Source organism: Mobula birostris, chromosome 29 (assembly GCF_030028105.1).
Source record: "Mobula birostris isolate sMobBir1 chromosome 29, sMobBir1.hap1, whole genome shotgun sequence".
NCBI lineage: Eukaryota > Metazoa > Chordata > Chondrichthyes > Myliobatiformes > Myliobatidae > Mobula > Mobula birostris.
This window is the reverse complement of record NC_092398.1, coordinates 18,000,205-18,014,242: the sequence shown is the minus strand read 5'-3', so window position 1 is coordinate 18,014,242 and position 14,038 is coordinate 18,000,205. Positions and strand designations below refer to the sequence as shown.

General features: G+C 43.8%; 1 protein-coding gene across 2 annotated transcripts in view; it reads right to left on the bottom strand.

Moving 5' to 3' along the window:
* The window catches only part of LOC140190026 (scavenger receptor cysteine-rich domain-containing protein DMBT1-like), an 83,078-nt gene that overhangs the window by 27,398 nt on the left and 41,642 nt on the right, over positions 1–14,038 (bottom strand). For both annotated transcript variants that reach the window (XM_072246426.1, XM_072246425.1), the window contains exons 10-13: positions 7,112–7,417; positions 4,973–5,272; positions 2,510–2,812; positions 723–1,019 (exon numbers count right to left, since the gene is read on the bottom strand). In XM_072246426.1, the coding sequence (XP_072102527.1) occupies positions 723–1,019; positions 2,510–2,812; positions 4,973–5,272; positions 7,112–7,417 (1,206 nt within the window). The remainder of the gene's footprint in view (positions 1–722; positions 1,020–2,509; positions 2,813–4,972; positions 5,273–7,111; positions 7,418–14,038) is intronic.

Genomic DNA, 14,038 nt, shown 5'->3' with positions numbered 1-14,038 from the left:
GATGGATAGACGCTTACACCATCCAACTAGAAGTCATGTCACTATGGGACTTAGGCTACATATTTTTGTGACCGTATGTTTTACTGCTGTCGTAATTATATGTGCCATATGTGACCTGTTCTGAGTGTGCTGTGAGTGCTGGTACTGTATTTTACACTTTGGCCTCAGAGGAACGTTGTTTCGTTTGGTTGTATTAATGTACAGTATATTGTTGAACAACAATTAATTTTGAAAATTAAAGCTAACGTGAGTTTTTTTTTTAATTCGGCAGCAGTACCTAACAGCTCCACAAGTCACTACTACAGGTCATAAAAAATAAATAGCGCAAAAAAAGACGGCAGTGTTTAGATATAACGGACGTTAAGAAGTATGTACAATATGTTGAAATATTACTGTGAAGTCTTTAGAGTTACTTTCACTTTTCGGAAGTCAAAAAAATTGTATGGTTTACTCATGATTTCGGGGCTGATCGTGAGTGGTTGAGGCTTGGAAATTGACTGGGCCCTGTTTTCATCATTCAGGTCTCTACACCTGGAAAAAGATTGATTCCCTAAAAGGGCATTTGATCTACCTTGTTCTCTACAAAACTAACGAATTATTTTTCTTCTAATCAAATAACGCTACTTAGATGTAACGTAACGGCCGGTAGATCACGCAATTTACGTCGGAGATCATAATAGTGTTTTGATAATGCAGAGCAAAATTTATATTGCTGTACATACCTGCAATGGATAGCGTAAGCGCGTCGCTGAGCTTCGAGTTGTAAGGTCGATTTCCCACACTGGTCTGGTACGAACAGAAATATTCGCCTTGGTCCGCCATGCTTGTATTCAAGATGGCAAACTCGGCATAGGCACCACGTAGTGTCACTCTGGTAATTGCCACTGTTTGTCCTTTATATAATTGAAAATCTCTCGGAGTGTATTGCTTTGGTGCAGTGCACACAATGGTGAGCTGCTGACCTTGAGGATAAACTGAAAACGGATTCTTCACTGATATGCTGGGTTTCTCGGTCACACCTGAAAGTTAACATAGAGGTGATTAATATCATTACCAACATAGTATTTGAAATAATCGTTGCACTTTCATAGAGGTATAGAGCACCGAACCTCACCTTGCTCCTCAGCTCAAGCCGGCCAGTTGTCTACGAAACTCTGCCTATATCGGTCTAACTTTTCTTACCCGTGTACCAGCCTAAATGTCCTTTAAGCGTTGCAGTTCTTCTTGTCTCTATTAACTCTAGAGGCCCTTTCCGAATGCACGACACAGTCCACGTGAAACTGTGTCCCTCCGATGCATTTTTCCCTCTTACCATGAACTTATACTCCCTAGTGTTAGCTTTTTGTAACTTGATAATATCCATCGTTTCCATGCTCCTCTTAATTTTATAAACCTCTATAGGGACACCACTATGTCTCCGATGTTGCAGGCAGAACAATCCCAGTCTCTCCAATCACTTCTACTGCTCAAGCTCTCCAGTCCCGGTAACATATTTGTCTGTTACCAGTTGTATCCTGTGTTCCATGACGACGTACCGATCTGTCTGTGTGGATGTCCTAGCCCTCCTGTAACTTACTGTATCCCAAATAGCTGCTGACAGTTTTGACTGCTTCAAATTAAGCTGCATGAATATACAGTAAGTAGCAATACAACGTAAAAGTAGAGGGATGTCGGGGTCGGGAAATTGAGAAAGAATATGTTACAGAGGTGCCGCGGAATTTGACAATGGGGGTGGAGGACGTGGACCTGATGAGTTAAATAATTTCTTTTCCTTTGCGACACATAAAGACGAACGTATGAAAGACGGGTCGATAGCGCTGTTTTATTTCAGTCCAGCTTTTTATATGTCGGATTAAAAGTCCCAGCAAAACCCGGGAAGAAATGTGATCTAAGTGACTGTAACTGTCAAAAGATTGTTGGTTTCAACATCTCAGAAGCTGGTGATCTCCTGGGATTTTCACGCACAGAGGTCTGTAATGTTTACAAAAAAAATTGTGTAAATCAAAAAAAACAGAAACAGTGAGCGGCAGTTCTGTAACTGAGGGTGGTCAGAGTAGAATGGCCATAGTGGTTCAATCACGCTTTACAACATTGGTGTGCAAAACAGTATCTTCAAACGCACAACATTTCGAACCTTGAAGTGGATGGGCCACCGCAGCAGAAGATCACAAGCATGCACACAGTTTGAAACTGTATTAGGTACAGGAGTTTCCTAATAATGTTGGCACTGGGAGTAACCCAGGACTTCCAGAATTAGCAACAACACTCTTAACACGTCGAATGAATATAGAAGGTCATTAAAAGAATGAGAAATTTCCACTTAGCTAACAACAAGGAAGCAGCTAAGCAGTCTCATATGCAGCACCTTGTCAAAGAACTTACTAAAATCTAAGTACACAACATCCACCGATTCTCCTTTGTCTGTCCTGCTTGCTACCTCCACAAAGAATTCCAAAAGAATTGTTAACATGTGAAAGCAGTAATAAAAATAATTTAACCAGATACTCACTTGATACAGATATCTTCACCCGATCGCTATGCGTTGACGAGTAGAGCCGGCTACCAGCTGAAACTTTGAACATGCAGGTAAAGAAGGACTCTTGAAAACTGGTTAGATTTTCAACGTTTAGTATCGCGTTGGAAGCTGCAGACGGCCCTACTGAGGCGATGGGCCCAGATTCGCCGACTTTGTAGAGGTAAAACGTTATGTCTGAGAACATGCTGGAGGCAGAACAGCGGAATTTCACGTCCTCACCGGGCACGAATTCGGTGGACACTCTCAGCACAGAAATAGACGGTCGCTGCAGTTCCTCTACATTGAAGAGAAATCAGTGATTTATCGATTCAATTAAGTCGCCAATCTCCATTTCGCCTAGTACTGCCCCCTGACGTATCAGTAACAGCAGTAGTTTAAGAAGTCGTAGTGAGACCACACTTACCCGCTTAATCAATTACTTTGACACGAATGAATATTGGACTATTGGCATGGCCCTGTTGTAAGTTCCCTTGTGTATGTTATTTCTTCGGGCAATGTTACCACACATACAATTTCGCTGTGCCTTAACATCTCTGCCATTAACTCCCGCTCATCAACCATCCTTTCAGTTCTGATTTACACTTGCACTTGTCTTAAACGGTACCTTGATATAAACTGTTGCTCCTACGTAGCAGAGTCTCTACAACAACCCTAATCCTCCAGGAGAGTATTTCCCGTGAATTTACAACCTTACAAGGATTCAGCTTGTTGTAAAATCTGAACGTAAATGACTCCGCTCTGGGATTGCGCGTCCTCACTTGATTATGTCTTAATTCTGAAAACTCATCCTTTATCGCTTGCTTGTCGTCAGTACATTAAAAGAACACCGGTTCTCATGTTTAACATTTCCTTATGTGGTTCTATCTCGGTATTCTCTTAGGAATTATCTTCCACTCTTGTGCAGTTGGAATTAGACGATCCTATAGAAATGCTGCTGTAATTTGTCATTTTTATCCCCGGTCTCTTAGAGAAAAATCCACGTTAATATATTCTCTTGACAATATTAAATTCGTGAGAGAAATATTTTGTTTTTATTTTCATTCCTGGTCTATTACTTACTGAGAAGTCGCTAACAGAATTGATCGTTATGCAGTCCGGTATTTTTCCACAGATTCATAGGGCAATTCAACACAGATACAGGCCGTCCTGCCAAACCAATCTTTGGACATCTTAGCGTACATCTAGCTAATGACCATTCCTGCTTTCCACCATATCCCTCTGAACTCCGGCCCATATCCACCTACACAACTGCTTCTTCATTGATACTATTGTACCTGTTTCAGCCACTATCTGCGGTAGCTTCTTCAATGCATTCACCACCTCTACGTGAAAAGTATCATGTCAGTTTCCTTTCAAATCTTTCCAGTCTCAACTTACATCAATGCTCCCTCGATTTATCCTCCCCCACCCTGGAGTAAATACTTCTATCATCGCTTTTATCTATGTACTACATAATTTTGAACACCTCTCTAACGTCGCCACTAATTCTCCGACCTGCCTAGGAAAAAAATATTCAGTCTAGCCATCCTCCCCCTCCAACTATGATAGCCCTATTAACATCCATTTAAATATTTTCGGCACCACGAGGAAACCTGAAGATGCTGGAAATTCAAGCAACACACTCAAAAAATGCTGGTGAACGCAGCAGGCCAGGCAGCATCTATAGGAAGAGGTGGAGTCGATGTTTCGGGCCGAGACCCTTCGTCATGACTAACTTAAAGAAGAGATAGTAAGAGATTTAGAAGTGGGAGGGGGAGGGGGAGATCTGAAATGATAGGAGAAGACAGGAGGGGGAGGGATGGAGCTAAGAGCTGCAAAGTTGATTGGCAAAGGGGATACGAGGCTGGAGAAGGGAGAGGATCATGGGACGGGAGGCCTAGGTAGAAAGAAAGGGGGAGGGAATTCCAGCGGATGGACAAGGAGTATAGTGAGGGAGACAGAGGGAGAAAAGAGAGAGAGAGAAATATTTTCGGCACTCTTGTTTATCCGCGTGTTTTCTATAACACCGTGACCAAAACTGTGCATAGTAATGCAGGTGTGGCTTCGCCAGTGTCAAATCTCAAGTCCTACACTCAATACCCTGACAGGAAAAGGCCAGTGTGCAAAACACAAGTTTCACCTCCGTGTATCTCCGTGACACCGCCCACAAGAGTGCATTTGGTTGATCGAGTATATGCCGCCTGTCCAGCAATCCTATCGCCTTCCGCTGTGTATTTTAGCATGATTCTCCACCCGGCGAAAAAACAATGCACTCCAGGGATACAAGGAGAATGGTTACAATTTCCACTAGAAGGTAGCAGAGCTAATAATCGATCCCAGGTCACTGGAGCTGAGAAGCGTTAATTAATTGAAACACCGCCCATCCTAAAGCGATCAACATATCCACGGGCTCCAAGGGTCTATCCGATAACTGCGAAAGGAAGCTAATTTACATACCTGTCACTGTCACAGACACTGGGTCACTCTTCGTTGAGTTGTATAGTTTTCCCGATCTTTTCAGCTGGTATGAGCAGGTATAGTTTCCGTCGTCCGCCTGAGTGACGTTAGAGACTGAAAACGTCACAGAGAAACCCGCCGCAGGCTTGGAAATCACCGGTTGGTTTCTGCCGACCTTCCACAGCAGGAATATTGCCCCCATGAAATTGGGAGAGGCCGTACATCGAACGCTAACGGATTCCCCGTGTGAATATTGGGTGGGCTCTCGGAACAACTGAATACTCGGTTTATTTGGTTTTTCTGCGGTATTTGCAACATTTCAAAAAATGAAAGGAACGAGATATAAGTAATCAAGAAACTATGTCAAATCAATACAGCTTTACAATACAACGGCATACGTACAATTTCCCCTGGTGCGCCGCGAGCAGAACTTTCTCAGCAAGCTAAATAATGTTTCGGTTCCATCACCAAGTTTACTTTTCTTGTATGTTTTTAAACCATTTTGAGCTCTTTATGACTCGATTTACTTTCCAATTTAAAAACGATGTGCTTAAGATTCTTCTTAAAAGGTGTTATTCTGGTGTCTTCGAATGTGTCCCGCCAAGAGAGAAATATTTAAGATTGGGATGTGTCTGAAGCCGTGTGTTTAGTTCAGGCATCGAACAGAAATTTTGCTTTTCTTAGGTCCTAAATGAAGGAATTCCTTCTAGTTTGTCATGAGCGCCTTGATTCAAAATTCTATGTAAATGAAGATCTCGTGGTTTTACTGCAAGACACTTAAAGCATGTTCAAGTGTAGGGTGTTTAGTATTGGAGTGCGACACTCTCTGTGTCCGACAGAGTGATCAGCAACACTGGGGCTCCACAGGGGACTGTCTTGTCTCCCTTTCTCTTCACCATTTACACCTCGGACTTCAACTATTGCACAGAGTCTGTCATCTTCAGAAGTTTTCGGATGACTCTGCCATAGTTGGATGCATCAGTAAGGGAGATGAGGCTGAGTACAGGGCTACGGTACGAAACTTTGTCACATGGTGTTAGCAGAATTATCTGCAGCTTAATGTGAAAAAGACTGAGGAGCTGGTTGTAGATCTGAGGAGAGCTAAGGTACCGGTGACCCCTGTTTCCATCCAGGGGGTCAGTGTGGACATGGTGGAGGTTTACCTGGGGACACGAATTGACAATAAACTGGACTGGTCAAAGAACCCTGAGGCTGTCTACAAGAAGGGTCAGAGCCGTCTCTATTTCCTGAGGAGACTGAGGTCCTTTAACATCTGTCGGACGATGCTGAAGATGTTCTACGAGACTGTGGTGGCCAGTGCTATCATGTTTAATGTTGTGTGCTGGGGCAGCAGGCTGAGGGTAGCAGACACCAATAGAATCAACAATCTCATTCGTAAGGCCAGTGATGTTGTGGGGATGGAACTGGACTCTTTCACGGTGGTGTCTGAAAACAGGATGCTGTCCAAGTTGCATGCCATCATGGAGAATGTCTCCCATCCACTACATAATGTACTGGGTGGGCACAGGAGTACGTTCAGCCAGAGACTCATTCCACCGAGATGCAACACAGAGCGGCTAGGGAAGTCATTCCTGCCTGTGGTCATCAAACTTTACAACTCCTCTCTTGGAGGGTTAGACACCCTGAGCCAATAAGCTGGTCCTGGACTTATTTCATAATTTACTGGCATAATTTGCATATTACTATTTAACTATTTATGGTTTTTTACTATTTATTATTTATGATGCAACTGTAACGAAAACCAATTTTCCCCGGGATCAATAAAGTATGACTATGACTATGAGAATTGAATTCCCTATAAGACCATTTCTGCTAATGTAACATGGTAATATAAACAACAGTAGTCACAATATTGCAACTAGCAGTTTGGTTGCCGCTTAGAGCGACAGAAGTTCAATCCCGACCAGCTGTACCATCTGTGTCGAATTCAACGTTCTACCTATGAACGCACGGTTAAAACTCTCTCATAATGCCTGGCTGTTTGTTCTCGTCTACAATGATAGCACCAGTGGTCAACATTGAAAGCGATTCATTCACAGAAGCACATATGTGCACTAACTTGCAATGAATGATTAGAAAGATTGGCCCCTGCTGATGCGAACTTGAGTTGTCACTTACCAATCACGGTAACCTTGAGTCTGTCGCTCACCGTGGAATTGTACCACTTCCCACTTCTCTGTAATTGGTACATGCAAGTATAGTATCCGGCCTGAGTCATATTTATATCTTCCACAGAGAAGGTAACATTCGCATACTCTGCGTCCGAAACCATGGAAAGCAACCATTCAGGTTCGCCGACTTTTTGTAGGTGAAACGTTCCCCCTTTAAGGTATGTAGGCGAAGCGCATTGAATTTTTACCGCCTCTCCTTGCGCAAAAACGTTGGATGGTCGTAAGAGATCAATTTCCGGACGCTGTGGATTATCTGGTACGAAGGGAAAATGAAGTATAAAACTGCATCTATATAAAGTTCCTTTGAGATATTGTGTGCGGTTCTCGCTGATTGCTTTACAGGAAAGATGTTGTGCTTTTGGAGCTGGTGCACCAAGACATTCACAAACATGCTGTCTGGATTGAGCAGTAGTATCTAAAAGGGGAGGTTAAACAAAGTATGATTCTTTTCTCTGCCACACAGGGAACTGCGGTGAGACCTGGTAAAATATTATGAGATTCACAGACAGGGTAGGTAGTCAGAGCCGATTTCTCGGGGTAGAAACGTAAAGTACTGGCGGGCATAGTGTTAAGACCAGATGGGAGAAGAATTAAAAGGAATTAGACGGGTATGTGTTTATCTTACACAGGAATTGGTAGGAGTCTGGATTATGCTGGCATTGGCGGAGTTGGAAGCAGCCGCATTTAAGAAATGCTTAGGCGGATGTGCTAACATGCATGGATGTGAACCAATGCAGGTAATCAGGTTTAGTTTAATCTGGCGTCATGGTCGAAACGGACAAGTGAGGCCTAAGAGTATATTCCTATGCTGTGCTACTCTATGTTTTATTGTGACTGGGACCGAATTCAGATCAAATATCACACACAAGATGCTGGAAAAGAGGATAGTCGATGTTTCAGAATGAGACCCTTCATCAGACTCTGGATGAAAGCCACATCCTGCTGCAAATTTCCTAATTACGTACATATTTAAGTTCAATTTAAAACTGTAGCGGCATCTGTTTCGAACACCTCCTGTGCAGCTCATTTCAGATATTAAGCTCTCTTCGACAAAAGAACAACCGGTCAGTTCTCCGACTCGCTGTAAAAAATGTGTTCCTCAGATCGTACTTTAATTCTTCGATTCTCTCCTTAAACATGTGCAGGCTTGGAACTCCCTCATCGGCCCTTCAAAAAAAAAAGACAGACTATCTGGCCTACATATGCCTCTTAGAGTGTGATAAACCATTGTACCTTGGAGCTTAAATGGCCACTTCGTGACAACGATATTCCCTTTGTTCAACCAAATGCCCCCTCCCAATATCTCTCCTGCTAACACTAGTTTGGCTTCTTTCTTTCACTGTCCCCAAGAAGGGTCTCTGAGAAGGAAACCTAAAGTTTCCTTTTTCATAGATGCCACCTAGTCTGCTGAATTCTATTTTTATTTTTATTATCCAGCACTTTCTGCTTTATTTCCAGATTTTCAGCATTCCTGTTGTCATATTTATCTCAAAGTATGAATCGTTCTGTACTTCGGCCTCTATGGGTCAGGCATCTATCACTGTACAAACCCTGGGGCAAACCAGCAAATCGCAGCAGGGCGACAGAACGCAGTGGCCACTTTATTAGGTATACCTGCTCGTTAATGCAAAAATATAATCATCCAATCAAGTAGCAGCAACTCAATCCCCAAAGAAATGCAGGCATAGTCAAGAGTTTCAGTTGTTGTTCAGACCAAACATCAGAATGGGGAAGAAATATGTCCTAATTATCATTGAACATGAAGTGATTGTAGGTGCCAGTCGGGGTGGTTCGATTATCTCAGAAGCTGCTGATCAGAATCAGAATCAGGATCAGAATCAGGTTTATTATCAACGGCATGCGACGTGAAATTTGTTAACTTAGCAGCAGCAATTCAATGCAATACATAATCCAGCAGAGAGAGAATAATAATAATAAATAACATGAAACATAATAAGAAATAAACAAGTAAATCAATTACGTAGATTGAATAGATTTTAAAATGTGCAAAAAAAGAAATACTGTATATTAAAACAGTGAAGTAGTGTCTAAAGCTTCACTGCCCATTTAGGAATCCAATGGCAGAGGGGAAGAAGCTGTTCCTGAATCACTGAGTGTGTGCCTTCAGGTATCTCCTACCTGATGGTAACAGTGAGAAAAGTGCATGGCCTGGGTGCTGGAGGTCCTTAATAATGGACGCTGCCTTTCTGAGACACCGCTCCCGAAAGATGTCCTGGGTACTTTGTAGGCTAGGGCCCAAAATGGAGCTGACGAGATTTACAAACTTCTGTAGTTTCTTTCAGGCCTATGCAGTAGTCCATCCATACCAGACAGTGATGCAGCCTGTCATAATGCTCTGCACGGTGCAACAATTAAAGTTTTTGAGTGTATTTGTTGGCAGACCAAATCTCTTCAAGCTCCTGATAAAGTACAGCCGCTGTCTTATCTTCTTTATAACTATGTGCATCGATATGTTGGGACCAGGATAAATCCTCAGAGATCTAGACACCCAGGACCTTGAAGATGCTCACTCTCTCTACTTCTGATCCCTCTATGAAGATTAGTATGTGCTCCTTCGTCTTACCCTTCCTGAAGTCCACAATCAGCTCTTTCGTCTTAATGACGTTGAGTGGCAGGTTGCTGCTGCGGCACCACTCCATCAGTTAGCAGTTCTCACTCCTGTACGCCCTCTCGTCACCACCTGAGATTCTACCAACAATGGTTGCATCGTCATAAAATTTATAGATGATATTTGAGCTATGCCTAGCCACGCAGTAATGTGTATACAGAGAGTAGAGCAGTGGGCTCGTCAGCGAGGAGGATGTGTTATCACCAATCCACACAGAATGTGGTCTTCCGGTTAGGAAGTCGAGGATACAATTGCAGAGGGAGGTACACAGGCCCAGGTTCTGCAACTTCTCAATCTGGATTGTGGGAATTATGGTATTAAATGCTGAGCTATACTCGATGAACAGCATCCTGACGCAGGTGTTTGTGTTGTCCAGGTGATCTAAAACCGTGTGGTGAGCCATTGAGATTGCATCTGCTATTGACCGATTGTGCTGATAAGCAAATTACAATGGGTCCAGGTCCTTGCTGAGGCAGGAGTTCAGTCTACTCATAACCAACATGTTGGTACCAACGACATAGGCAGGAAGAGGGATGAGGTCCTGAAGTGTGAGTTTCGAGAACTAGGCAGAAGGCTGAAGAACAGGACCTCAAGGGTGGCGTTCTCAGGACTGCTGCCAGTGCTACGTAACAGTGATGGTAAGAATTGGAGGAGATGGCAGTTGAATGCGTGGCTGAGGAGTTGGTGCAGGGAGCAGGGTTTTAGATTTTTGGATCATTGGGATCTTTTCTGGGGAAGGTGCGACCTGTACAGATTGGATGGGTTGCACCTGAACTCGAGGGGGAGCAATATCCTTGCAGGTAGGTTTGCTAGCATGGTTCGGGAGGGTTTGAACTAATTTGCAAGGAGGATGGAACCGGGCGCGAAAGAGCAGAGAAAGAAGTGCATGGAGTAAAGCCAGATCTAACATATAGAGAGGCTTTGAGGAAAGAGAAGCAGAATAAACGGTCTAAAGGTAGTAAGGTAGAAGGGGCTGAAGTACATGTACCTCAAAGCAAGAAGCATCAGGAACGAAGGTGATGAACTGAGAGCTTGGGTACATACATGGAATTATGATGTAGTGACCATTACAGAGACTTGACTGGGTTCAGGTCAGGAAAGGATGCTCAATATTCCTGGATTTCACTGCTTTAAAAGGGATAGAGGGCGGGGGGAGGGAATCAGGGGTGGCATTACTGGTCAGGGATACTATTACAGCTACAGAAAGGGTGGGTAACGCAGTAGGATCCTCTTTTGAGTCAGTATGGGTGGAAGTCAGGAACAGGAAGGGAGCAGTTACTCTATTGGGGGTATTCTATAGGCCCCCTGGCAGCAGCAGAGATACAGAGGAGCAGATTGGGAGACAGATTTTAGAAAGGTGCAAAAATAACAGGGTTGTTATCATGGGTTACTTTAACTTCCCTAATATTGATTAGCACCTGATTAGTTCCAAGGGCTAAGATGTGGCAGAGTTTGCAAAGTGTGTCCAGGACGGATTCCTGTCACAGTATGTGGTCAGGCCGACCAGGGGGAATGCCATACTAGATCTAGTACTAGGTAATGAACCGGATCAGGTCACAGATCTTTCAGTGGGTGAGCATCTGGGGGGCAGTAACCACCGCTCCCTGGCCTTTAGCAATTTCATAGAAAAGATAGAAACAGAGAGGACAGAAAAGTTTTTAATTGGGGAAGGGCAGATTATGAGGCTATAACGCTAGAACCTGCAGGTGTGAATTGGGATGATGTTTTTGCAGGGAAATGTGCTATGGACATGTGGTCGATGTTTATGGAGATCTCTTGCAGGATGTTAGGGATAAATTTGTCCCGGTGAGGAAGATAAAGAATGGTAGGGTGAAGGAACCATGGGTGACAAGTGAGGTGGAAAATCTAGTCAAGTGGAAGAAGGCAGCATACATGAGGTTTAGGAAGCAAGGATCAGATGGGTCTGTTGAGGATTATAGGGAAGCAAGAAAGGAGCTTAAAAAGGGGCTGAGAAGAGCATGAAGGGGGCATGAGAAGGCCTTGGCGAGAAGGGTAAAGGAAACCCCCAAGGCATTCTTCAATTATGTGAAGAACAAAAGGATGACAGGAGTGAAGGTAGGACCGATTAGAGATAAAGATGGGAAGATGCGCCTGGAGGCTGTGGAAGTGATTGAGATCCTCAATGAATATTTCTCTTCGGTATTCACCAATGAGAGGGAACTTGATGATGGTGAGGACAATATGAGTGAGGTTGATGTTCTGGAGCACGTTGATATTAAGGGAGAGGAGATGTTGGAGTTGTTAAAATACATTAGGACGGATAAGTCCCCGGGGCCTGACAGAATATTCCCCAGGCTGCTCCATGAGGCGAAGGAACAGATTGCAGAGCCTCTGGCTAGGATCTTTATGTCCTCGTTGCCAACGGGAATAGTATCGGAGGATTGGAGGGAGGTGAATGTTGTTCCCTTGTTCAAAAAGGTAGTAGGGATAGTCCGAGTAATTATAGACCACTGAGCATTACGTCTGTAGTGGGAAAGCTGTTGGAAAAGATTCTTAGAGATAGGATCTATGGGCATTTAGAGAATCATGGTCTGATCAGAGACATTCAGCATCGCTTTGTGAAGCGTAGACCGTGTCTAACAAGCCTGATTGAGTTCTTTGAGGAGGTGACCAGGCATATAGATGAGGGTAGTGCAGTGGATGTGATCTATTTGGATTTTAGTAATGCATTTGACTGGGTTTCACACGGTAGGCTTATTCAGAAAGTCAGAGGGCATGGGATCCAGAGAAGTTTGGCCAGGTGGATTCAGAATTGGTTTGCCTGCCGAAGGCAGAGGTTCGTGGTGGAGGGAGTACATTCGGATTGGAGTATTGTGACTAGTGGTGTCCCACAAGGAACTGTTCTGGGACATCTACTTTTCGTGATTTTTATTAACGACCTGGATGTGTTGGTAGAAGGGTGGGTTGGCAAGTTTGAAGACGGCACAAAGGTTAGTTGTGTTGTAGGTAGTGTAGAGGATTGTCGAAGATTGCAGGGAGACATTGATAGGATGCAGAAGTGTGCTGAGAAGTGGCAAATGGAGTTCAACCTTGAGAAATGTGAGGTGGTACACTTTGGAAATACAAACTCCAAGGCAGAGTACAAAGTAAATGGCACGATACTTGCTAGTATGGATGAGCAGAGGGATCTGGGGGTATATGTCCCTGAAAGTTGCCTCTCAGGTAGATAGGATAGTTAAGAAAGCTTATGGGGTGTTATCTTTGATAAGTCGAGGGATAGAGTTTGAGAGTCGCGATGTAATGATGCAGCTCTATAAAACTCTGGTTGGGCCATACTTGGAGTACTGTGTCCAGTTCTAGTCGCTTCACTATAGGAAGGATGTGGAAGCATTGGAAAGGGTACACAGGAGATTTACCGGGATGCTGCCTGGTTTAGAGAGTATGCATTATGGTCAGAGATTAACGGAGCTAGAACTTTACTCTTTAGAGAGAAGGAGGATGAGAGGAGACATGATAGAGGTGTACAAGATAATAAGAGGAATAGATAGAGTGGATAGCCAGCGCCTCTTCCCCAGTGTACCACTGCTCAATACAGGAGGACATGGCTTTAAGGTAAGGGGTGGGAAGTTCAAGGGGCATTTTAGAGGAAGGTTTATTTTACTCAAGGAGTGGTCGGTGCGTGGAATGCACTGCCTGAGTCAGTGGTGGAGGTAGATACACTCGTGACGTTTAAGAGACTACTAAACAGGTATATGGAGGAATTTAAGGTGGGAGATTATATGAGAGGCAGGGTTTGAGGGTCGGCACAACTTTGTGGGCCGAAATGCCTGTAATGTGCTGTACTATTCTATGTTCTATGTTCTATGTTCAACCTCTCAAAGCATTTCGTCACTGTCGATGTGAGTACTACCGGGCGATAGTCATTAAGGCAGCCCACATTAATCTTCTTTGGCACTGGTATAACTGTTGCCTTTTTGATGCAAGTAGGAAATTCTGCCCGTAGCAGTGAGTGGTTGAAAATGTCCTTGCATACTCCCGCTAGTTGGATGGAACAGGTTTTCAGACCCTTATCGGGTACTCCATTGAGACCTTCTGCCTTGCTGGGGTTCACTCCCTTTAAAGACAGTCTTGCATCGGCCACTGAGACGGAGATCACAGGTTCCTCAGGTGCAACAGGGATCTTCGCAATTGTAGTTGTGTTCTCCTTTCAAAGCGTGCATAGAAGGTTTTGAGTTCATCTGGTAGTGAGGCATCGCTGCCATTCATACTATTGGATTTCGCTTT